Source organism: Chelonia mydas, chromosome 1, assembly GCF_015237465.2.
Source record: "Chelonia mydas isolate rCheMyd1 chromosome 1, rCheMyd1.pri.v2, whole genome shotgun sequence".
NCBI classification, from domain to species: domain Eukaryota; kingdom Metazoa; phylum Chordata; order Testudines; family Cheloniidae; genus Chelonia; species Chelonia mydas.
Window position 1 is genome coordinate 278968570 of NC_057849.1, and position 26872 is coordinate 278995441.

General features: G+C 41.5%; 1 protein-coding gene across 11 annotated transcripts in view; it reads left to right on the forward strand.

Moving 5' to 3' along the window:
• Positions 1 to 26872, forward strand: part of OSBPL8 (oxysterol binding protein like 8) — a 190539-nt gene that overhangs the window by 98092 nt on the left and 65575 nt on the right. For 9 of the 11 annotated variants that reach the window (XM_037886202.2, XM_043547538.1, XM_037886186.2 and 6 more), the window contains one exon: positions 25380 to 25450. In XM_037886202.2, the coding sequence (XP_037742130.1) occupies positions 25380 to 25450 (71 nt within the window). Of the gene's footprint in view, positions 1 to 15405; positions 15606 to 25379; positions 25451 to 26872 lie in introns of all 11 variants that reach the window. The other 2 variants (XM_037886213.2, XM_037886208.2) reach the window with 2 other exon arrangements.

The window sequence follows — 26872 nt, forward strand, 5'->3', positions numbered from 1 at the left end:
TTTTTCCATTACTACTATTGGAGTACTTTCCACTCCATTCCAATATTATTACTTTTCTGCATTAGCACAGTGTGGAGGTTACACTTGTAAAAAGCCTTGCTTAATTTTAGCCAAAACTTCTAAATAAATGAACAGACTAAACAAGAAAAAAATCCAAGTATTTCCTGGCTGGCAGTAAGTCATCACTAGATAGATAGGAGTCTTTCAAAGGGGGAAAGAAAAGAATGAACATGTGTAGAGGCTCCAAAGATCTGTAAAGCTGGGAAAAAAAGTTTAGTTTTTGAAGGAGGAAGGGAAAAGTCTAAGACGCTAGTGAAACAGTGACTTCTGCAGTTTTAGCTGTTGAAAATTAATTTGGTACTTAATGCTTCTTCCACATTGTGATCAGGACTGTAGGCCCTACTTTTAAAGGTATTTAGAATCCCATATATGCAAATAGAAGCCTAATGGGATTTTCAGAAGCACCTAGGTGCCTAACTCTAATTTCCCTTGATTTTAGTGGACGTTTAAGCACCCCTTGTGCTTCTGGGAATCCCATTATGCTCCTGTATTTAGGAGCCCAGTGTGCTTTAACAACATGCTTCTGACCAAGGAAGAGCAGGTATCCACACCGCCCTGCATATCCTTGTACAGTAGGTCAGGTGTCTAGCCTGACAGTGTTAGGAAGTGGTGAGTGCATATGTATGTAAAAAAAAAAAAAACCTTGGTTCTGCCTTGTTCTGCTAAATTATACATCTGAGTCACCTGATGACACTTGTTTATTGTGGACTGGTTGGCAATCATAAGATGTCATAAGTGTTATGAAGGAAGAAGTAGCAAGATTTAGATATGGCCAGGATGTGAGACCCTAAAGAAAAGGCTGAGTTTGAAGACATCCAGCTGACAGGCCTGACAGGAAGCATGTTGGGGTTGTCCACTGTGCGTGGAAAAAGGAGGAAGCAGGACAGTTTTGGACGTAAAGCTTAAGAACTCTGTCTGGCCAGGTTCAGTTTAAGCTGAAACTTGAAGGAAATCACAAATCAATGTCCAAAAGATGGGCCAGAATTTTAATCAGGATGGAAGGAGATGTAGATTTGTGAGAGTCACCAGCACAAAGAGAATAGATGGATATCATAAGACAAAGCATAGATAGAGTGAGAAAGGGGGTGGGAGGCAAAGAACTGAGCCCTGAGCCAGTCCAACAGGAAGTTGGAAAGCTGATAAGCAGGCTCCTTCAATACAAAGAGCAAAGGATCAATTTGAGAGAGAGAGAAGAACCAGGAAAGGATGGAAGCATAAGAGCCAACAAATGACAATATTTCAAGACAACAGTCCTAGTTGTTGGTGCCAAAGGCAACCAATGGGTTGAGAAGGATGAGGATGGAGTGCTGGTTCTGAGTTTTGGCCAGGAAGAGGTCATTATTTTAGTGGTGTGTAGGAGGTGGAAATTTCATTGGAGAGGATTTATGCTATAATTGGAGGAGAACAACTCCAGGCAATAGTTATAGACAGTGTACTCAATGCACTTAGAGGAAGGGGAGGTAATAAGTATTACTGACTCTTACAGGTATTGAAAGCGAGGCAGAGATTGGACCAGACTCTGCCTCCTTTGTTAATGAAGAGTAGTAACTTACTATACAAGTGATCCCATTAATTTCACTGGTACAGTTTATGGAGTTGTACACTGGTAAGGGGAGAGTCAGGTAGAGCCAGATTGTGCCTCAGAACCTTAGTGAATTAGCAATATCAGGATTAGATTGTGGGAGTTCTGCTCATTCTTGTTGACCACTTTTTTTGACCACTTTTGACTCAAAGTTGGAAGAGCATTTGTCTTTTTCTATTGCTGTCTCAAAGTCCTTATCTCCTACTACCTCATCCCCATTTAATATGTTTGAGAAGTAATAAAATATCTCTAAATTGCCATTTGCATCAATGGCTTTATATAAATAATAAATGCTGTAGACAGATATAAAGCATCATTTGTAAATTTACACATACAAATAAATTGACAGTGTTGTGACAGTGCTTTGCAATAGATTAAACACAGAGGGAAAACTCCTTCAGAGTTTGTATTGAACTTGGAACAAAGCTAGTCTTACCCCGCTCAAAATGGTGGCACCTCCTAGACTATCATTGTAAGAACACATGATCTAAGAGATGTCCAAATCACCCATCTCATGAGAGGAGCCAATGATTGGTGGACTGACCATTGCCTGGTGAAGTCAGTCATGTCCATCAGGATTGCATTGAAACGTAGAAAGTAATCCAGATCACACAGATGGCAATACAACATCCAAAGACTTAAATCCTCAGTGCACCAAGAGAACTTCCAAACGCTCTTTAGTGAAAAACTGACCATATGCACACCTGGAAATGACAACACAAGTGTTGAAGAAGACTGGGAAGCCCTAAAACATACCACCCATGAGGCTTGTGAGGAATCCATTGGCCTTGCTACCCGCTGCCATCAGGACTGGTTTGACAACAACATTAAGATTACAGCCCTTTTGAACCAGAAGAGAAAAGCTTTCTGCGACTGGCAAAACCAACCACTAGCCAGTCAGAAGCAGAGCTCTTTCCATCAGCTCAAAGCTACTTCAAAGAACGATCTGAGAAATCAAAAACAAATGGTGCAAGGACAAAGCAAAAGAAATCCAAACATGCACTGACAGACATGATATGCAAGGCTTTTTTTGTGAGACAAAGACCCTGTATGGACCAAGCTTATGTGGCCTCACATCTCTGAGCCCTGAAGATGGTAGTACCCTTCTTAAAGATAATGAATCCATCAAAGAGCGCTGGAAGGAACACTACCAAAAGCTTCGAGAATCAACTGTGACTGACGACACCATCGACTCCATCCCTCTGCACCCAGTGTGGGAAACTCTTGCTAACCCACTGACACCTGAAGAGGTCTGCAAAGCAATTAAACAAATGAAAAACAATGAAGCACCAGGTCCTGATGGCATACTACCTGAAGTACTGAAAGTGGGGGGAGAAACACTGACGAACAAGCTTCATTTGCTGCTCCTCAAAATCTGGTGTATTGAAGAAATCCCTTCTGACTTACGTAATGCTAACATCATGACCATTTTCAAAAAGGGAGACAGGGTCAACAGTGGCAACTATGGAGACACTGCTCTCCTCTCCATCTCTGGGAAGATTCTTACTAGAATCTGACTGAATTGCCTGCTCCCTCTTGCAGAGGAGGTAATTCCAGAGTCCCAGTGTGGCTTCAGACTATCACGAGGCACAACTGACATGATTTTCACAGCCAGGCAGATCCAGGAAAAATGTCAAGAACAATACCAGGAGCTGTATGTGCCTTTTATCAATCTGACCAAAGCCTTCGACTCTGTCAGCCATGAGACTCTGTAGAAATCATGTCAGAGTTTGGCTGCCTAAGCAAATTTATCACCATTGTAAGACTCCTCCACAACCAGATGACTGCCTCCATCCTGGACAGTGGCTCTACCTCTGAGCCCTTTGTCATCCCAACTGGGGTAAAGCAAGGCTGTGTACTGGGACCCACCCTTTTCTCCATTTTCTTAGCAGCTGTGAAAACTTTAACCCAAGACTGTCTACCACAGGGCATTGGCATCCAATATTGGACTGACTGCAGCCTCTTCAACCTTTCTCGTCTCTATGCCAAAACTAAAATAGTATCGGCAACAGTAACTGAACTCCAGTACGTAATGATTGATTGTGCTGTAGTTGCATTCTCAAAGGAGGATCTACAAACAGCCCTTAATTGCTTCTCTGAAGCTTACAAAAGCCTAGGGCTAACTCTGAACATCAGCAAAACAAAAATTCTCCACCAGCCAGTCCCCAGTCAATCATCAGACCCAGCAAGGAAGATCTACATTGATAAAGAAGAACTGGAAAATGTAGAGTGCTTTGCCTATGTTGGCAGTTGTCTCTCACAGAGGGCAGACATAGATGTTGAGATTCAGCACAGAATCCATTGCACCAGCCTTGCCTTTGGCAGACTGTCTCACCAGGTGTTCAACAATCACAACATCAGAACACATACTAGTCTTAGTTTATAAAGTGGTGGTAATCCTAACTCTCCCCTACAGCTGTGAGACTTGGGTGACCTATGGAAAACACATGAAAAACCTGGAGCACCACCACTATCTTCAGAAGATCCTCAACATAAAGTGGGAGGATCGTCACACTAATGTCAGTGTCCTCACAGAGGCTAACATCTTCAGTGCTGAGGCCCTGATTATCCAGCACCAGCTGAGGTGGAGCGGGCACTGTGTGCTCATGCCTGATGTACGCTTACCAAAACAACTGCTGTACTCCCAACTTATCAAAGGAGAAAAGAAACGGGGAGGCCAAAAGAAAAGCTTTAAAGACACCCTCAAGATAAACATCAAGAGATGTGGCATTGACATTTTACACTGGGAAACAGCAGCCCAGCATAGGGATAGCTGGCGAAGACTTGTCAGAGAGGCATGACCACTTTTGAGGAAAATTGCATTGCACTGGTAGCAGAAAAGCACCAGAAAAGAAAGTAAAGACAACTGTCATGCAGCAATCGTGGCCCAACCCTGTCTTCCAATACCACCTGCACCATGTGCCAACGAGCCTGTGGCTCAAGGAGTGGACTTCTTGGTCACCAAAGGACCCATGAAAAATAAAACCTGTGAAAGATCATCCTCAACCTCGAGGGATTGCCAATAATGATGATGAGTAAATATTAGGGCTGTTAAGTGATTAAAAAAAATCGTGATTAATCGCGTGATTAATTGCACTGTTAAATAAAAAGAGAACACCCTTTATTTAAATATTTTGGATGTTTTCTACATTTTCAAATATGTTGATTTCAATTACAACACAGAATACAAAGTGTACAGTGCTCACTTTATATTTATTTGTGATTACAAGTATTTGCACTGTAAAAAACAAAATAAATAGTATTTTTCAGTTCACCTATAACAGTACTGTAGTGCAATCTCTTTCTCATGGAAGTTGAACTTACAAATGTAGAATTATGTACAAAAAACTGCATTCAAAAATAAAACAATGTAAAATTTTAGAGCCTGCAAGTCCACTCAGTCCTACTTCTTGTTCAGCCAATCGCTCAGGTAAACATACTTGTTTGTATTTGGAGGAGGTAATGCTGCCCACTTCTTGTTTACAATGTCACCTGAAAGTGAGAACAGGTGTTCTCATGGCTGCTGTAGGGGGCATGCAAGATATTTACGTGCCAGATGTGCCAAGGATTCATATGTCCCTTCATGTTTCAACCACCATTCCAGGGGACATGCTGATGACAAGTTCTGCTCGATAACCATCCAAAGCAGTGTGGACCGACGCATGTTCACTGTCATCATCTGAGTCAAATGCCACCAGCAGAAGGCTGATTTTCTTTTTTGGTGGTTTGGGTTCTGTAGTTTCCGCATCAGAGTGTTGCTCTTTTAAGACTTCTGAAAACAGGCTTCACGCCTTGTCCCTCTCAGACTTTGGAAGGCACTTCAGATTCTTAAACCTTGGGTCGAGTGCTGTAGTTATCTTTAGAAATCTGACATTGGTACCTTCTTTGTGTTTTGTCAAGTCTGCAGTGAAAGTGTTCTTAAAACGAATAACATGTGCTGGGTCATCATCCAAGAAATATATGGCAGAATGCGGGTAAAACAGAGCAGGGGACATACAATTCTCCCCCAAGGAGTTCAGTCACAAATTTAATTAACACGTTATTTTTTTAATGAGTGTCATCAGCATGAAAGCATGTCCTCTGGAATGGTGGCTGAAGCATGAAGGGACATACAAGTGTTTAGCATGTCTGGCACGTAAATACTTTGCAATGCCAGCTACGCTTTCTGGTGACATTGTAAATAAGAAGTGGGCAGCATTATCTCCTGTAAATGTAAACAAACTTGTTTGTCTTAGTGATTGGCTGAACAAGAAGTAGGACTGAGTGGACTTGTAAGCTCTGAAATTTCACATTGTTTTGTTTTTGAGGGTTGTTATGCAACAAAAAAAATTACACTTGTAAGTTGCGCTTTCACGACAGAGATTCTCTAGGCCAGGGGTCGGCAGCCTTTCAGAAGTGGTGTGCTGAGTCTTCATTTATTCACTTTAATTTAAGGTTTTATGTGCCAGTAATACATTTTAATGTTTTTTAGAAGGTCTCTCTCTATAAGTCTATATATTATATAACTAAACTATTGTTGTATGTAAAGTAAACAAGGTTTCAAAGTGTTTAAGAAGCTTAATTTAAAATTAAATTAAAATGCTGATCTTATGCCGCCAGCCCACTCAGCCCACTGCCAGTCTGAGGTTCTGTTCACCTAGGCTGGCAGCAGGCTGAGCGGGGCCTACGGCCGGGACCCTGGCTGGCAAGGGGCTGGCAGCCAGAACCCCAGACCGGCAGCGGGCTGAGTGGGGCTGATGGCCAGGACCCCAGACCGGCAGTGGGCTGAGCGGCTCAGCCTGCTGCCGGCTCTCAGTCCACTGCTGGTCTGGGGTTCCGTCCGCCGGCTCCTGTCAGCCAGGGTCCCAGTTGCCGGCCCCACTCAGCCCGCTGCCGGTCTGGGATCCCGGCCCTGCCCACATAGAGTGGGTACCTACCTTCTCTCTGGTTCTAGCCCATTCTCTTCCTCTCTGTCTGCACTCAGCTGAGGGTGGGAGTGCACTGAACACAGGGCTGGGGGTGAAGGAGCAGACTGGGGTTTGGGATGTCGGGTCTGACCAGGAGCTAGAATGAGGGAGAGGGCTCAGGGTTGAGGCAGAAGGTTTGGGTGTGGAGTGCTTACCTGGGCAGCTCCCATTTGGTGCTCACGGTGGGAGTGAGAATGTGGGGAGTGCAAGAGTCAGGGCATGGAGTGTGGGGGGGCTGGGTATGTATGGGGGTGCAGGAGTCAGGGCAGGGGGCTGGGGGTGTGTGAGGAGGGTGCAGGAGTCAGGGCATAGTGGGGGCTAGGTATATGTGGGGGGTGCTGAAGTCAAGGCTGGGGTCGTGGGGGGTGCAGGGGAGAGGGCGTGTGAGGGGGTGAAGGAGTCAGGGCATGGGGAGCTGGGTATGTGTGGGGGATGCAGGGCTGGGGTCGTGGGGGGATGCAGGGGTCAGGGCAGGAGGCTCGGGTGTGTGTGGGGGGGTGCAGGGGTCAGGGCAGAGGGCTGGGGTGTGTGTGAGGGTGGTGCAGAGGGCTGGGGGTGTGGGCTGGGGTCATGGGGCTGCTCCCGGCCCTCCTGCCCAGAGCGGTTCACAGCACGGGGCTGGAGGGGGATGTGCCCTGATTCCACTCTCCTTCCCCATGGCCCCATCCCCACCTCTTCTCCACCTCCTCCCCGGTGCAGCGAGAGCACTCTGGGTCCGCTTCTCCCCGTCCCTTGCAAGGGCCATCAGCTGATCAGCAGCAGGGAGAGAGGGAGGGGCGGGCAGGCATGCAGCACGGTGTGGGGGAGGGAGGAGCTTGCCTGCCCTGCAGCAGCAGCCGGCAGGACCAAGCTTCTTCACCCTGCCCCCGCGGAGGGCGGACGGAGAAGAGGAGGCAGGATTTTTAGTGGCACCCCTGCTGCTGCCTGCTGGGGTTCTGGCCTGGGTGTGGCAGCGGGCGCTGAGCGGGGTTGGCAGCTGGGACCCGGTAGGCAGCAGTGTGCCATTAAAAATCGGCTTGCGTGTTTGGCACGCGTGCCATAGGTTGCCGACCCCTGCTCTAGGCTAAGGTAGTTTGTCGGTAAGCTCTTGCTGATACTCAACCTATGTTTTCCTCATTCATTCCATTATCCTCCTTGTTATAACCCTTTGCATCTCCGGAATAATTCCTCCAACTGTGGCTTTTAGGCTCTCCTTCTGAAAGGCTGTCTCAAGTATGTGTGACTTATATAATTTATGCATTTCTTTTTTTTGTTTACCAAAGCCCTTGCTGGATTCTTGGGCACAGAAATAGGGGGGTTGGTAAATGGTTTAAAAAGAAAACACACTTGACAGACTGTTATTCCTCAGTCTCCAAGTTGTTTAGTTGTATGAGGGATTTCTGGGATGTTCTCTTGTAGGTGAATCAAGGCTAGCCAGAATGTTATCTGATTATGCCATTTAAGAATGTATTTTAAAAAAAATGTGATAAGATTAGAGAACCAATTAATTAATTAGCAAATGGTGTAAATAGTATAATATATAAACTATCTCAAAGGAAGGTAATGCACCCCTTCTGTTTGGCTAATCTCTTAGGCAAACTGGTTTTCATAACAAAACAAAGAACTGAGTTTCTCCTGTGTTCCCTGAAGAGATACAAGACTGAACTTGCTTAGAGACTAAATCGCTACTAATCCCTAGAAACAATACAGTATTCCCTCCAGATCAGATCTGAAATCCCCATCAAGAGACCAGCATGTTTGATCTCTTTGTTTGAGATAGCATTGCAATAGACAGTGCTTTTAGATTTTCAAAAATTAAACAGAGGTAGGAGAAAATTGTTCCCAAATAATGCAACCTGAGAGGTGATTTCTAACCATTTTGTGTTCTTTGGGGATTTTTGCAATGTCTTTGAGTACACCTTGTGCCTCACCTAAAGAAGGCAGTTTTCACTTTTGTCATATTTTGTTCCACCTCATTCCGATGTCCTGTTTACTTCACTTTTGCTTCATGTATGTGGCATTCATTATGCTCCTTAAATTAGGTCAGGACAGTAAACCACATGTCCCTTACCCTATGCCACTCCATGAATCATCTGGGGAGAGGGAGTATAGAGCAAGCAGTGTTACTGGCCCATACCCATTAGCACAGTGGTCTCCAACCTTTTTATGCCCAAGATCACTTTTTGAATTTACCCTTCCCCAAAGCCCCACCCCACTCACTCCATCCCCCCCTCTCTCCGTCACTTGTTGGCCCCCACCCTCACTCACTTTCACTGGGCTGGGGTAAGGGGTTAGGGAGGGGATGCAGGCTCTGGGCTGGGGCCGAGGGGTTTGCAGTGTGGGAGGGGGCTCTGGGCTGAGCCTGGGGTAGGGGGTTGTGGTGCAACAGGTGGTTAGGAGTGCAAGCTCTGGGAGGGAGTTTGGGTGCAGGAGGGGGCTCTGGGCTGGGGCAGAGTATTGGGGTGCAGGAGGAGGTGCAGTGGGGGCTCTGGGTTGGGGCAGAGTGTTGGGGTGTGGCAGGGGGTTGGGGTGCTGGCTCTGGGAGGGGGTCAGGGCTGTTTTGGGGTGCTGGCTCTGGGAGGGGGCTCAGGGCTGGGGCTTGGGGTACAGGAGGGGGTTTGGGGTGCTGGCTCTGGGAGGGTCTCAGGGCTTGGGGTTGTGGTGCAGCCTCCTGCCGGACAGCACTTACCTCCTGTGGCTCCCAGTTGGTAGTGGAGCATGGCTGCCACTAAGGAAGGCTCCCTGCCTACCCTGGTCCCATGCTGCTCCCGGAAAGGGCCAGCGCGCCCCTGGGGTGGGACAGGCAGCACCTGGCTCCGCACGCTGCCCATCTCTGCAAGCACTGCCCCCCAGCTCCCATGTTCCCGGTCAATGGGAGCTGCAGGGGTGTTGCTTTCAGACAGGAGCAGCAAGTGGAGAGAGACCCCTGCCCTCGCGGGGCTGCGCTAGCCGCTTCTGGGAGCGGTGTGGGGCTGGAGTAGTCAGGGAGCCTGACTTAGCAGCAGCCCCGCTGTGCCACCAGAGATTGCGATCGACTGAGAGATCTTCTAGGATCGACCCGTTGATTGCTATCGACTGGTTGGTTTCCACTGCATTAGCAGATTTCACAAAGCATCTGAGCTGTCTTAACCTGGGATGGAGCAAAAGGTAGGTAGTCCTGATGTATTTCTTGAGCCCAAGGCTTGTTACAACACATGTTGCCACATAAGCCCCCAGAGAGAAGTCCTGAACATACTAATTACCTTTAATAATGAAATGAAAATGTCACTTTGAAGTGTACTTCCTCCTGTTATTGAATAGATATGGCTTATCTTTCATAAGACATTGAAAATGTGGTTAAATGAGTCTGCCTTATGGAATTTAAGCTTTCCTTGTAGGACACTTATTCATGAGTAGTCTTGCTAATTTTAATTGATAACTCATGTGAATAAGGTTCCACTCACATTGAGCCCCAAGCCATTAATTTTAATCTCTATATTGCCTAATTAAAATTTTTATACATTTTTCAAATTTTGCTTTGTGATTGTCTTTTAAAAATTATTATCTTGGCAGCATGTCTGCTATTCATATAGCATACTCTATTAAATTCTAAATTAATGGGAATCCCCTTTGTGTATATGTAAAGGCATTGTATTTTGGAAACAATATGCCATACAACAGAGAACTGCTGCTTGTTAAAATTACATTTACCTATTTCTATATGGGTAGCAGCTTTGCAAAGACATGAAATATTCATTGGACTGTGTTTTAAGAGGTACAGTGTATCGGATTAATGTGAAGGAGAAAAAGGCTTTTCAACCAAGCTTTCTTTGCAAGTAAATCTCAGCAAAGCTGACCTACTTGAACCTGAACTGTTGGAACCTGAACCTGGAATTTCACAAGTGTTGTGAAGGCCAAAATTATTGAAACCTCAGTAGTGAACAAGTCTATGCACTTCTGCTGGGAGGAGCTGAGGGACCGTGCAGCTGGTGAGACACAAGGATACAAGCATGTACAAGCTGCAGAGAGCCTTGATGCAAATGCTTGTACTGTAATCAGAAGTACCTAAGGATTTATGCTTCAGCATAAATTGTTCCTGGTTTGGAATTACTAAATGGTGGAGAAGAATATTTGGCAGGATTAAATTGGTTTTCCCTTAGCATACTATTAGCACTGCTTTCAGAATTAATAGCATTGTGGCTCGGATGTCTGCTTTGTGACTCACACTGGTGTCTGAAGGCAAGTATACCTCTAAAAGAGCCTGTTGATCCATAGGAGAAAAACAGACTTCTCAATTATAATGGCTTTTAAACTAAATGTAAAATATGCATGCTATATAGAAACAATTTTGATGTATCTGACAGCTGTTAATAGTTGATTTTTTTTTCAATCAGTTACATACTGTAGAAGTTTATACATACTGCAGATTCATGTGGATAACATGAAATTATTTACAGATCTATTTTTGAGGAGGCCAGTTGGATAATATTGCATTATAGAAATGTCAGGCCATATTCCTGTCAGAGACTTAATTGCACCAGGGCTATTTTCCCCCTTACCGCCCTCACCCCCCGCGTCTCCTCCATCCCCGGCTTTTACAGTGCTCATTGATTTAAAGAGGTCTCTGTTTCAGGAACTAAAAGGAATTATTTTCCTTTCTCTTTGTTTTGTTTTAAAGTATGGCTATTGCATAAGAGAATCTAAGCTGTGGCTGCTGTTGCACCAACAGTAGCATTTCTTGATTGTATACTGGGCCTATGTGCTCAGAGCTAAGAATACTGTCTGAATATAGTGTAAATTATAACAAGTTCTGATTTGCTCAGTAAGGGTGTTCAGTTTGTGCTATTGATTTGGAGCTTAATTTGCATGCTTAGTGTATTAATACCTAAATCATCCAGAGAGCTTTCTTCTTGTTTGACCAACTCATGATTTTTTAATTGTAATTTTTTTCCTTATAAGAATAATTTTTTATTAAAACCTAACCTTTTCTAAAATGTGTTGCTATGCTGTTAATATATAAAGACCTTTTGATTGTGTCCATCCTGTGCACTGTGATTTAGTTCCATCCCAAGCAATCTTATAAAAAAGAATGCCTTAAGCAGGGGGTTATGACATATTTTTTCAGATGGCTTTAAATTTATTTCTAAAAAGAAAGCCCCGATTTAATTGCAAACAAATATGGGGCATACATTGTGTTCTTCAGAAAATGTCTACAGTAGATTGCAATCTTCTTCATTGGAAGATATGTTACTCACTTTTTAAAATAGTCCTTACCATACCCATTTCAGACCATCACGTTTTTCTCCTTTGTTCCTTGTTTTGTATAGTACCGTATTACCTTATTTTTTCTACATAAATGATGTATTAAAATCAGAAGCTTGCTTGCATGAAGCATCTAAAGTTACTGGTAAAAAGAATCTTAAGTGTCTTATGTGCACGGATGCACTTCAGATTGGATGCATTCAGGATATAGAATGGTTATCACACAATTCATATGGAGTCATCTCCCATTCCCTCCTGTGAGTTGCCAGCAGATAAGCTTGGTAGTTTTGTTGAATTTTGTAGTCTTGTCTCCTAGACTTTACACGGGGGTGCGTATCAATCCATTAATTTTATAATTGTAGTGATTCTGCAGGCAATAGGTCCTGAAACTCAGGGGCCTAAGAATCCTTTTAAATGCCCTTTTAATTTTTTTTATCAATTCTAAAGGTGCTGGCTTAGTAAAGCTGCGTTTTCCAAGTGCTGATGGCACTTGCTGTGGTTGGCATTCTGAATTTGTGCTGATGTGTTTAAAAATAAAATAAAAAATTCACAACTTTTGAAACGTGGTAAAGTTCCAAAGTTGTCATGTAGAAGATGGCCAGAATCTGAGCATTTACCAAGTTGTACAAAATGCTAAAGTGTCCCTCTCAGCAGAGGAGGCTGATACTGGTTGTGGTAAATTCAAAAGGGTTTCTTTAAATTTGGAATGCTGAACATATTGAGACCAGAACACTCTGCTTCTCTAGCTTGTAGACTGCAGAACACATCTTGTGCTGCGTACTGTCACAATGTGGAGTCTGCTGAAATTTGGGCCTGGAATTAAGGCATCATAGAATGGAATGTTTACTACACTGCAGGCGATAGTTCACATGTCCACCACAGTGTAATAGTGCTGTTGCTGTATCAGTAGTAAAAGGTAAAGACAGGAGATCATAAAGGAGTAGTATCAAGAGTCATGTCACAGGTTTACCATTAACAGGAAATATAAATTTTTATCGTGGCAAATCAATAAAATGTGGTAGTTAATTGGGATAATAGGTATTAAAAACTTGATCTTTGTATGTTGCTGGACTGGAACATTCAGCATTTAGCAAGGTTCTGGCACAATTAGCATTCGTGTTACCCTTGGGTATTTTGGAGCTATGGTTTCTGTGGATGGCACATGAGTTGGATATTTCAGTCACAATCTCTCTTTAATGCCTGCCTTGCCTTTGGCATGTGCTAGAAATTATTAGGCTGTTAAAAGAGGACTGAGTATTATTTTACAGTTCACAGCATCACAGAGAGTAGTAGGCTACAATTATTTTTCTAGATTGAAAGACATCTTTATGTGTCACATACATACTTTGCACTGTTACAGCTACTTTTAGCAGCCATTGTAGGGACAATAGAATATTGCAGGCTGCTGTGTTTAGGTGTGATCCAGTGAGCCAATCTGACTTGAGGGTGCTTAGCACCTCACAAAATTGGAGTGGCTGAGCATTAATTACAAACTATTCTATCGTTAACTTGATTTTGAGAATGGCTTCCTCCAACGAAGGAGAAATAGCCTTTGTGTGAGGAAGGAACCCAGCTGAGCTAACTGTATATTTTTTTTCTTTTGCATTGTCCAATTAAAATGAACCAGGTTTCATAATGACTTTTGTCTCCGATGCTGTATAGCAGGGGTGGCCAACCTGAGCCTGAGAAGGAGCCAGAATTTACCAGTGTACATTGCCAGAGAGCCACAGTAATCCGGCAGCCCTGCCGATCAGCACCTCCCCATCAGCTGTTTCGTGGTGTGGAGGAGGCTGGGGGTGGGGGGAAGGGGGAGGAGTGAGGGCATGGCAGGATCTGGGAAGGGGTGGAGTTGGGGGCAGGGCCTGTGGCAGAGCCAGGGGTTGAGCAGTGAACACCCCCCAGCATATTGAAAAGTTGGCACCTGTAGCTCCAGTCCTGGAGTCGGTGCCTATACAAGGAGCCACATATTGACTTCTGAAGAGCCACAGGTTGGCCACCCCTGCTGTATAGTAAGAAAATGGAGCCAGCAGAAAAGTGCCCAGCAGTGAAGAAAATTAACTTGTGGGAGTGGATGTGTTTTTTTAAAAAAAAATTGCTTAGTGGCTACTGACAATTTGAATGGTGTTAATTGTTAGATATGGGAAACAGGAGAATTGCCCATATTAAAATAGATCGGTAGGGAGAAGGAAAACTGATTTGGTTGTTTTACATGTGAGAGTAACAGCAGGTAAGGTTTGGTTCATCAGGTTACTTATAAGGTCAGCTCAGAGTTCTTAATTGGATTTTTTTAAATGAGTTTTATCCTCCTTTGGTTTGCTTGGCTGCTTCCATTGAAGTCTTAATTTTAGGTTTAAAAAGGTGATTCACTGTGCTGCAAGTCTTAATTATATTTATTGGGTATAAGTGTTTCTGCATTAAGCAAACATTACGGTTCTTTTTATTTTTGTGGAGGTTATATCGCTTTAACTGTGCGTCAGAAATGTAGAAAGAAAAAGTTAACAGAAGAAAAAAATTAGAATAAAATACTTGCTTGTTGCATGAAGTGGGTAATTGCTTAAAAATCAAAATAAGTAATGAGAATTCAGGTCAGTGTTAACAGAAACACCACCAGCTAGGGTTGCAGCATTGATTATTAAAAGTTAACAACCTAAAATTTTAAACAACGAATTTATTTTGAGTGCCTTAATTTTTGAATGCCCAACTAGACAGATGTTAAATGAGCCTGGTTTTCAGCAAGTGCTAAGCACTTGCCCCCTGAAAGCCAGGCACCTCTAAGGTGTGTCCAGTTGGGCATTCAAAAATTGAGGTACTTAAAATACCTAGTCTTTTTAGGATGCTTAAGCCAATACTAGTCTTCAGAATTGGTATATATTTCGTGAATTGTTAACTGTTAGCGAATGGGACTCATCCTCTGTTAACATGAGGACTTAAAAGGTTTATACTGGATTATTGTTTGGAGAGACTATCAAAATGCATCTCTCCCTTTGAATTGTAGCTTTTATTTTTATTTAGAATCTACAGTAATCATAGGTGACAAACAGTGGATAGCAGGAACCTAAATTAAAAGTAGAATTTAATCACTATTATATAAAATAAAGCATTGGCTGCCTTCTCTGAGCATTGGCACTCATGGTAGTATATTTTTTAAATGAAGTGTCAAATAGGAAATGCACATTACTACATTAGATCATGAGTTAATTTTTATACAGTATAAGTTTGGGGCTTGGGAGACAAGCAGGCAGCGGAATCTATTTAACAAATCCATTCTGAAACCCTAAGTAATGACAGTTGCTTAGTGCCCAGCAAGCAGTGCTGAACAGCAGCCTGACTTGAGATGTACTGATTGAATTAAATGTGAAATATCACTGAAGTAGGATGGTGAGAGGGGGCACAATCCATTCCACTTTCAGCTCATTAAGAGAATCTGCAGCAGCATAATTTGAGCCTATAATGTCTCTGTTTATTGCTGATTTTGACATCCTCTGGTATCTCCTCACATCAGTGTGTGTGTGTGTTCTTTGTGTCTGTTCCCTTTGGATCTTGCTAATCAGAATGTGAGGTAAAAGTCTGTTACTGCAACATTCTTGTTCCAACCAGCTAATGCTAACCAGCTGTCTGAGTGAACATAATCCTTACACAGACCATCTAACTCATGAAGGAAGAGGGTCCACTGCGACGTAGGTTTTCTTCATGTGCTGGGGTTTCGCCTGGTGTGTTTCCTGCACGATCAGATGTCCGAAAACTTGTCCGGAATGCTTCGTTTGGAGGATACAATGAAATATCTCCTGCTTTACCAGGTTTGTTTTGTCTCACTCTTGCTCGGTAGCTCTTAATAAAAACAAAAAACAAAATTTACAATCTCAAATCCATCAATTTAGGCAAAAGCCCTTCACTAAGATGTTGGTATTACAGAAACTAGAATGAATATTCCAAACATATTTCTGGATGAAATCTGCTTGTGGGAAGAGCAGAAATTTTGTATCTTTGACATGCGCGTAAATAAACTAGCTTGTTTCAGAGAGAACACAAGTGTGTCTTCCTAAAAGGGATTCTGTACATGCTTGATAGAGAATGTCGTGCTTTGTTTTGATTTGCATACAGGATGCAGTTTTTTGCAACTGAAAAATTGTACAATGGGGAGAGAGAAAGTGAGACACAGATTTTTTGAACTGTAGTTTTTAGCAGTTCCATGGTAACTGCTACAAAGTTCACACACAAAATGTCAGTGGTCTTGCTTAGAATGACAAGTCAAGAAGCTGAGTTAAGGCTAAAGTTTTATTCTTAATCACACCCCCCCTCTTTTAGTATTGCAGGGGTCTCCAGTAAATGACTTTATATAGGATGGGTTGAATTTCATCTTGGTCATACATTTCAGCTTGTTCTGATAGGTGAAGGTGTGCAGGGAACAGTGTTAATTAATAATACTATAATGAGAGCTGTGGTGGATTTTTAAAAAACTTTTCATTGTACATCTACATAAGTGTGATTCAAATCACTATTAATGGGGCATATGTTTCTATATTATACTCTAGAAAACTTAGACTTTAAAAATCTATTTCCAAGTATTGTCAGTCTGAAGTACAATACTGCTTTGAAAGTTAAAATGTAAAAATAGCCATTCGGGGTGGGTGGGGGTGTGTGTGTGTGTGTGTGTGTGTGTGTGTGTGTGTCAAACATTTATTTTTGTCAGGTTATCTCCATAGAGCCAGGAGAGCTGGAAGAGGAAGCTATTTCATTCCTTTATTGTTTGCCCTCAGCAGAGTAGCTGGCTAAGTTGCAGTTAGTTACATCTGTGTAAATCCATAGAGGACAGTTGGGTTGCTGAGTGTAACTGAGGGGCAACTTCTTAATATTCAAGTTCTGCCAATTGTCACTGATGGCCTGATTTTGCTTGCAGAACCTTTACTATAAGTGGAGGTAGACAAGAAGAAAAGAATACAATAGGATTCCCCAAGCCTAGGCTGAATCTGCAGCGCTGGAAATTAGAGAAATCCTCTCTTTTACTTATAAACCAAACTCATACGGTAATCAGTGAAACAAGAAATATGGACGACACAGCACCATTTTCAGTCTTTTGTCTAGCGTAGGACTGCACATTAAGTGTTATCTCTGACTGTTACTTTGACAATAACACTTTTTTTTAAAAAAAATTTCTTTTAAGTAGGACAAATGGAAAAGATGGTTCCTACTTTGGTGAACTAGATCAGGGGTTCTCACAACAAATTTTTTTTGGTCTCCGAGTGTGGCCACCACCTCTTGCTGGTGGTGGCACTGACAATTTTTCCTAAAATACTTAATTAACTTTAGGAAAAACAAAATAAATATGCACAAATACATGTCCAAATCATTGTAATTTATTTATGTAGGGTTTTTTTCAGACTCAGTAATAAAAATCATTTACATTTGTCTCTATTCTTTACTGCACCTAAGCAGAATAGAAACCCAAATAAGGCGCGTTGCGTGTTCTTGTCTTTTTATTTTTGTTGTTTCTTTTGCTTTTTTGGTTGTGCTTCCCCCCCCCCACAAAAAAAAAAGAAAAAGGAAAAAAAAAGACTTGCTAACTGATAAGTCTTCTGCTGTGAAAAGTGATATTTGTATGTTTGTTAATATCAATTTTCACAGCAGAGTTACTCAGCCCCGGCAAGCCCTGGGACAAATTAAGCCCTGGAGCGGGAGGGAGGTAGCGGGGTCCAGGGACAATGGCGGGGTGTGCTGAGCCTGGGGCTGGAGCCTGGAACCAGAACCTGCTACCGCATGGTTGGAGCCTGAAGTCCCGTGGCCAAGGCCTGCCTTTCCTACCCCTGGGAAAGCGGGAATTCACCAGCTGTCTGCCCCTCCAGCGTTTGTGTCCACTCCCTTCATCACAGCCCAAGAGGCTGTGACCGCAAAGAAAGGCACTGGCGGCCGCACGCTGCCATGGTGACTGCATTTGAAAAACACTGATTTGAGAAGTCTGTGGGAATTACACACACAACAGATTTGTAGCTCTGTGAAGCTCTTGGTATGGCTTGTGTAAATACCTATTTAGGTAATGCATCTACCTCACTTGATAGGAGTAGCCTTTCAATTTGTTATGTAAATAACTGTTTATGCATACGCGGAAAACATCTGGTGTAAAACAAGCATATGTAGTTAAAGTCCTGAGGAAATGCCTTGGGGAAAAATAGTTACTGTGGACTTACTTTATTCATTTTTTCAAAGCAAAATCTTATTTAGAGAAATTAGTAACCAAAGTTGTTGTTTTTCATTATATAGTTGCCAGTTTGATTTTACTACTATAGCTTGCTGATCATGAAACGCTTGAAACTACTTAATTTCTAACAAAGATGTTAAAACTGGTTGTGGGGAAACACCCAGAAGTTGAGTATTCACACTGTAGGTGTTTGCCAGTGTGTGCCTCCTGCATTGTTCCAGACAAAACATGTTGTTCCAGAGCTAAATGTGCTGTTTTCCTTTTATGTCCCACGAGCCTTCTCCAGTGTTGCTACCTTCCCTTAAGCATAGCTCATATAATTCTTTAGAGAGTGCTTAATTCTTCAGTTCAGTGCATTATCTTTCAAATCTGTTTGTTGCATCCACTCAAGTTAACCTGCTTCTTAACTTGATGTGTCAAAGTTGACAGCCTTGTCGCTCAATTGACTTTAGATCTTCCTGATCTCTTCATTTATGCTTTCATTTTTGCATTGGTGCACATATGGACTTTAGAATTACAATAAATCACAATACAAATCACAATAAGTGACAGTTCTTACATTTTGAATCATAATGTGTTTGGTGTTGGTATTGAGTATTTAATTAATTTCTTTTATTATATATTTTTTTCACTTAAGTGTCCTAAATGTGAAGGTTATTTGTTGTGAAATGCAAAATCAACATATGAAATGATGTCCCCCACAGTGATGAAGAGCTTCATTTGCGAAGTTTGAGGTTAAACTCAAATTCAGTTTTTAAATGGCACCATATCATAAACTATGTGCCAAAGATTACCCTGCGTAAACAATCAGGTAATGACTAATCCTTGTGCTTTTTTAAAATCAGCTTTCTGTAGAGGGCAGAAGAAATATACTTTTTGGAGGATTTTTTAGTCCAGAAAATATTGTCTTAACTGTACAAACTAATATCTCCTCATTGTGTTTTAAATAGATTTTTAAACTATCAGAGCTCTTGGTTGTCAGTTCAATTAATATGTAACTACTAAACCCTGACTGCTGTTGTATAAAAATACTGTCTTGCAATCAGTTGGGTCTCATTTAAATGTGATAAGACTGTCAGTTATAAAAAGAATTGCCCTAATGTTTATAGTAGGCACAAAAATTAGGGCCTGAACCAAAACCCATTGACTTCAGTGAATTTTGGATCAATCCCTTGGTGAGTTTATAATCTGAGGGCCAGAACCTGGCCCATGCCAAATCTGCTTTGTTTTGGTCTGGTGGAGAAAAGCAAATTTAAATATGGCCTTAGTGGATTCCCTACCGAGATCCCACTAGTGGTGTATAGCCAGCCCGAAGCCACTCACCACCTCCCCTCCCCTTACAACTCTCAGTATATGGCATACGAGGGGAGGGACTGTTGGGAGTGCTGCAGTGCCCTGGCCACTATTCCTGGCTGCTGTAACAGCCCCTTGGAGACCATTTCAAGCTAGGCTTAGGTTAGAGCAGCTTTTAACTTATCCTGGGGGTGAATTTGATCCTGCTTTAACTTGAATCTGCTTTAACTTATCCTGTGTGGGGATGAACCTGCAGCTCTGGGATCAGATGAGAGTTAAGTTTGTCACCTTTGCCACGTCATTTGGTACTGTGCTAAGTACATCTCGGCCTGTCCCAAGGATTGGTCTCATGAGCATAAATGCATAAATCTGAATTGATTCACACGTTGGGACAGAAGAACTCAGATTATTTTCTTTTTAGCACTATAGTTTTTGTGTTGAAATGGACACAAGGGTACTTTTAAGGCTGACACATCTGTCTGCACATATCTGATTCAATTGAAAGCTATACTTTAAGTTTCTAATTAAACAGGGCTCAATGTGCAGAATATTTAAGTGTACCCAAGAAACCAGTTACATGAAAATGAAAGAAGAAATTAAAAAGATGAACTGCAAACTGTCGGTGATTCAGATAGAAGAACTTAAGACCTGGGTTGATTTTTAAACACTGCTTCCAGTCCCCAGTCAGTTCCAACCTTGGACAGTGACCTCAAATGCATTTTGCATTAGCATTTAGTACCACGAAATGCAGACTTCCAGTGCCTTAAGGGGTAACAGAAATACAAATATAGCAATAACACAGAGCATTAAGTTCAACAGATGGATCCTCCTCTGTTACGCCATGTTATCGCCATCAAGATTCTATATGCATGTATAGATAAATTCACAGTGTATGGCTGATGGAAAAACCAGGTATATTTTTGTCTACAATAACAAAAAACAAGTATACCCTCTAATACAAATTGTTCAGGAAGGGGGCAAGGGGGTAGCTAATCAGAACAGAGTATATACGAAATGAAATACATATTGACTACAGAGTTTTGGCTAACAAATAGTTTTAGGGTTATTTTGGTACAAATCTCCTTGAACGCATTAGACTAATAGTGCTTCTGTTAAAATAAATAAGCTTAAAATACACAGATGCTGTCATCATATGAGAATACATGGCAAAAGTGGTGTTTAACTATTTTAGGCGATGATTAGGTTAGAGGTAGAATACTGAGTTTTGTAGACCATTTTCATAACACCAGGGAGAAAAATCTGAAGAATATATTTAGTAGAAGTTTTAAAAAGCTGCCTTACTGTCGCTGGAAAAGAGGCAACTCCAAGGCAACACAGTGCTGGGACGCACAACTAGGCAGGGGTTTTTTTTGGTAATGGAACAAAGCTCTTTACTGCAAAGGTTCAAAATCCGGGACGCTATCTTAAATAGCAAGCTGAGTGCAATAGTTTTGCTTTGGTTAATTTTTTAAAGTGTAATTGTTCAATCGAATAGTAAGGGTTTGAAACAAGTAATACAAATTAGTTTGATACAATTGAACACTAAAGAGAGAAGAAACTGAAGCATGAAAGTGGAGTTCAGAGAAATAAAAAAGATGACAGTGGACCAGATAGCATCCTACTTTCCTGTAATTCCTCATGCCCCGATTGATTTATGCAGTTTTCATTTGTGCCTGGTGTAGCTGATTAAATCTATGGAACACGTCAGGAAAGTTTGTGTGTGTGTATGTATATAAAATTAAGTTCTTAAAGCTGACATCCTTTAACAGGAAGCTGTGAATTTATAGCTTCTATCCTCTTACTTACATTCTTGTTAATTCAACTTATATCTTTTTGTAATTAGGATAGTCATTTTCTGTCCTTTCTCCATTAACTTTTCTGCTTAACATCCAGAAATGTTAAAACTTAGACTAAGGTGGGTGAGGTAATACCTTTTATTGGACCAACTTCTGTTGGTGTGAGAGACAAGCTTGTGAGCCCAGACCTGAAGAAGAGCTCTGTGTAAGCTCGAAAGCTTGTCTTTCTCATCAACTGAAGTTGGTCCAGTAAAAGGTATTACCTCACCCACCCTGTCTCTCTAATATCCAGAGACCACTCTGGCTACAGCACTGTATAAAACTTAGATTAGTCTCTTATTCTGTGTGTACTATATAGAAATATGTACTTGTCTAAACTGTTGCTTTAATTGAATGTCTTAGAAAACTTATTTTGGTTGCCTTAAATTTTCAGGGAGCTGGGTTCCTTAAATTTTAAATTATGCACCTTCACCATCCATATCAAATACCTAATTCATTTTTTTTAAGCCCAGGAGGGACCATTATCAGGAGTGGCAGAAGCTCCCTTAAAGTGTGGGGTGCTACTTGCACCAGAACTGTGGCCCCCACCCCTGTGCCATCCCTTCTCTCCCCGCATTGTTCGCCCTTACGGCATAGCCCTCCCACGTCTCAAAGTGATGGCCCCGCCCCCTCCCATTCTGGCACCCCGACCATTGTGATCTAGTCTGAGCTCCTGTATAACAGACCATAGAATTTCACCCAGTCATTTCTGTATCGAACCTAATGACTTCTGGCTGGGCTAGAGCAGATTTTCTCAGAAAGACATCCAATCTTGATTTAAAGACTTACAGTATCTGAAAATCCACCATGTTGATTGGTAGATTGTTCAAGTGATTAATCCCTCACTGTTTAAAGATGTGCACCTTATTTCCAGTTTGTTTGTTTAGCTTAAACTTCCAATCATTCTATTTTGCTATGCCCTTATACTTTAGATTAAATACTCTACTACTACAATTTTCTTCCAGTATAGGGACTTACACCCTGTGATCAACCTTCCATTTAACTATTGCTGTTACCTGGGCGCTGCACTCCTTGATCTAGTGGACAGGACGACTTGTAAATGAAGGGTTTTAATAGCTTCTATGAGCCACTCAGTAGGAAGATCTACAAGGAATACAGTTGTCCGTACACAGAGTAATTAGAATGTGAAGTCCTTTTAAATTAGTACCCAAAAGGAATAAACTTATTTTTAATATACTGAAATGTGACATCCTCGAAGTTGGTGTACAAAAATGTGAATTTATTCTTTTGGCTACCAAACCAGAACAGAGAGAAAGATAGCAGTTCTTGCATAACCTGGAAATTCCTACCTCTTATGAAATGATTTAGGGCAGTGGTTCTCAAGTGGTTTTTTTCACGGATCATTTGAAAATTGCTGAGGGTCTCGGCGGACCACTTAGTGTTCTTTCCAAATGTTGTTTGTACCATTAGCTAACTATTGTAAAGTGCTTTGGATAAAAGCGCTATGTAAAAAAACCTTAATAATAAATGGGTTTTTTGTTCTACAAATAAAAGCACACAACTCACATTTTAATATCAGTAGTCTTACCTTTCTAATGTGATGAATGTGCCTTCTCTCCTATGCCGCGGCAGCTCCCAAGCTGGGGCTGGGAAGTGTGGGGGGCTTTCCCTCTCTCCCCTACTGCAGCAGCCCCCGAGCTGGGACTGGGAAGGAGGGGGGGGGTCTCTCCCCGGCAGCCCCCGAGCTGGGGCTGAGGAAAGTCGCCTCTTTCTTTGGCCGCCGCAGCCCTGCACATCCCAAATTCCCCCCTCACCCCACTACCCCCTCCCACCTACCCTCTTCCCCCCAAGGCCACCACCTCACCTTACGTGTGCGTCTTCTCCAGAGTCCAGGCTCCTAATCAGTGGAGCCATGCCTGCACGGCTCCACTAATTAGGTGGGTGGCTCTTCATTCTTGTGTGCGGCCACCAGGCCATTCACCTTCACAGGAACTACCCGCGGAACACCTGAATGGAGCTCACAGACCACTGGTGGGCCACAGACCACAGTTTGAGACCAGGGTTTGAGATTTAGGGTTTCTCATCAAGTTCATTCTCATTTGAGGTTACTTTTAGTCACATGACTCTAGCAACATAAGGAAATTTCTAGAAGTGGATATTTGTGCTGGATCAGGTCATTAAATGGTATCTGATATCTTCTAGGCATCATAAGTCCTGGAAGGGTGCAGATGCTGGCTCAGGGGATGGGATCTGGAAAATACTGGCTTCTGTTCAAACCAAAAAGAAAAATTGTCCAACTTTACAGTGCTGAGGGGGGGAAATCTACCTTTAGAATGTGTGTCGGGGGAGGGGAGAAAGTGAGCAACCCATCTTCTTGAGGGAGGCGATCTATTTTTTCCACACAACCTCCCTACATACCAGTGTCTCCACAATTCTGAATTCTTAAGGCAGTCCTTCAGCTGGCAGGAGAGGTGTAGCCGATTGGAGTAACTACTACTCATGCAATATTTCTATCTGGGGAATTAGCTCTCTTGTAGGCCAAGACTTTATGGTATATTTGCAATCAAAATGGTGCAAGGCTTTTCATCTGTCTGGGTCTATTCTGAGGTATGCTCTTCTTTCTGAGGTGACCTTTAAATTATCTGTGGTGTACCTAGATTGCATAGTAACAAGTGTACTTTGATATACTGAAATATATGCATGAGGAATTTTTTATTCTTGCACTGGAAAAAAACTCTTCCAACAAAATGGAGCACTGGTATAATTTGTACCAGCAGCTCATCACGTGCATGATATTGACTTCTTCCACCACTTTATACTTTTCACTTTGCAGCATGAAATGTTCTGTGTGTCATCAAGTTGTAGGATGACAGCTTTGACGCTGATAAAAGCCCAGTGTTATTGTGTAATTTATACATACTGTATAAAATATTGTAGATACAAAGGAGTGTCAACTTTTGTTTCAATTATTTTAAAGTTAATATTGTATATATCACATACACCTTCTTGGACTCAAAATGTAAGCACATGTTAAAATGTGAAACAATCTGTAGTTGGAGAAGAACTACAAAATGGCAGTTCCATCTATGTTGTGTGTGCACTTTCACATACATTAAACATGTCAATTTACTCCTTATGTACAGTGGTTTGAAGTATTTTAATGACCAAGGCAAGGGAATTTGTTGTTCTTTGTTTTCCTTCTTGAATTTATATCTGAGAGACCAAATAGCTAATAAATTCCAACCAAAGTATGAGCGGTGAGACAATCTCACTATTTGGAATCTTCATTAGCAAAAATCCTGGAAGGGTGCAGGTGCTGGCCCAGAGATGGGCTTTGGAAAATACTGGTTTCTGTTCAAACCAAAAAGAAAAATTGTTCAACTTTGCAGTAGGGGGAAAGCTGCTTTTAGGATTTGCATTTGTCCAACAGTTGTTTACTATAATCATTAGTACAGGTATATTATGCATTACAAGTGTTCATTTGGTAGTGAAAACTGTGAAGTTGCATATAATTTTAATTGTAACCCTTTATTCTGAAAAATTCATCTTTTTCAATGAAGCTTTCCATACTTGCATATGCCTAAAAGTTAATAATTTAAAAAAAAATGGAGCAAAATCTCTGGCCAGTTTTGAGTCAAGTGGCTTGTGTGTTTGTTTCTATTTAAAAAACAAACAAAAAAACCCAAAACCCTGCTTCCTGACACTGGAAAAAATGTATCTGGAACTTGTAATTGCATGTTTTGTTTTTTAAAAAGCAACAAACAGTGAGGAGTGTCTATTTAGTTTGAAAAAAGTCAGTTCTGATTTAATAAATATGCCTGTTTAAAACATTGTGTACTTCACATGCACAATATAAAACTTTGTGGAGTGTAGAGTAGCACATTTTGGGCAATATTTATGGTGTATGTGTGAATAGCTCAGAATCTCAACACTAAGTCTGAAATGGCGGTTGGGCAAATTGTATATAATGTGAAATTTTAAAATATGAATAAATACACAGAATAATGTATTTTCAGTGCGGAAACTAATTTTTTTAGAAACTCAGAAGTAGCTGTACAGCAAGTGATATGTTGAACCCTCAGGATGTATTTTTACTAAACAAAGTTATTTAATTACATTTTATAGGGGGCAGTGTTTTTCTTTTTTTAATTTATTTGCATCATTCTGGATGGTGACCAGACAAGTGAAATTTGCTAATTTATGTTTTATTTTTCAAGAGTCAGATAAAATAAAATGTAGTGTATTCAAATGAGTTATCATATTGCAACAATGTCATCTTCTCTTTTAAGGTTTTGATAGGGGGAAAGATGATGTGTCACAAAGTAAAGAAGATTCAGCACTTTCAATGTCAAAAAGCAAGGTAAGCACAGCCACCTTTCCAAAAGCTGATTTTAAATATGCAGTTACACAGTGGAGTTGTTCTGTGCACTGGGTTTAAATGCAAGTGTATTTAGCTACTGTTAGTGTTAATCTGGTGGATTGCTGTGAAGACTTCTCAAGAGAGAAGGATTAAATATTAATAAAAGCATAGTGTCTACTTTATTAGGGTGGATTTAAACATAAACCTACAGTGCAAACTCAAGAAATTGAGTTACAGTTTATCATGTCTTCTTGTTAAAAATCTCATTTAGAAGATGGCATCTCTTAACTTAAATCCACTGTACTTTTGGGCAGCACTGGTCTTGATATAGAATGTGAACTCCAGCCTTTTGACCTGTAGGTGAGAGTGCCATTGATTGAGTGAGTAATAATATCTCCTAATGGGACGAGTTGAGGGTTGTGAAAGAATCTTTAATGGGAAAAGGTGTGTTTTCCAACAATCATTCTGTTTATATGTAGTTTGTGTTTTGAGATACAAGAGTATTTTTAATTTAATGTTGCTATTTAAGAGCATGAAGTAGTCATTCATGAGTTCAATATGAAGTCCCATTCCTGTTGAGCACTGAGGGCCTCCTAGGAGGTGCAAAGTGCCATCATCTCCCATGGCAGTCAACAGTCTACGGATCTTTAGTATAAGAAACTATGGTCACTGGTTTCTTTACATTCATTTTAAAACTAGAGCTGGTCATTAATTTTTTGATTAAACATCTTTCATTAGAAAATGCCAATTTGTTGAAGTTGAAACTGTTTTCTGGAAAGGATCAGTTTTGATGAATTTTGCATTTCAAAAAAGTTTCGAAATGATCAAAACTTCTTGTGACTTTTTCTGCGCCAAACAAACAAAAACGAAGCCCAGGCTCCAGCCTGAGTTTATAATATCAAAGCATCATCTACACAGCTACTTTTAGTGTGTAAAACCCACTTCCATAAGTCTGTAGACCTGATCTGGGAGGCTCAGACCCCTTAGTTCAGATCCATTTGTACTTAGAGCCTGATGAGTTGTTCGTATAAAGGTTTTCAGGAACTTGCCTTGATATTGTAAGATGTGGTATTTTTACATCAGACATTTTCTAAGAGTTTTAAGAAATTCCCAGATTCTGAACCAGGACATCTTGAATGTGGAAGATCAGTGTACTGCTACAGCTAACACACTATTGCCATATTCCCTTTGTTTTTTTGCCTCACAAGTTGTCAAGGCTAAATCCCCACTCTGGCACTTTGAGTGCAGAAGATAGGGGCCTGCAAGGATTCTAAAAATTAATACTTGCCATTCCAGGCTTGTATGCTGCCACCACCCAAATGCAAAAAAAAAAAAACCCACCACCTTGGACCCAGGAAGGAACACTTGGGAATTCCTCCCTGTGGGGTATCTTCAAGCCCTTATATACACACACATACACGC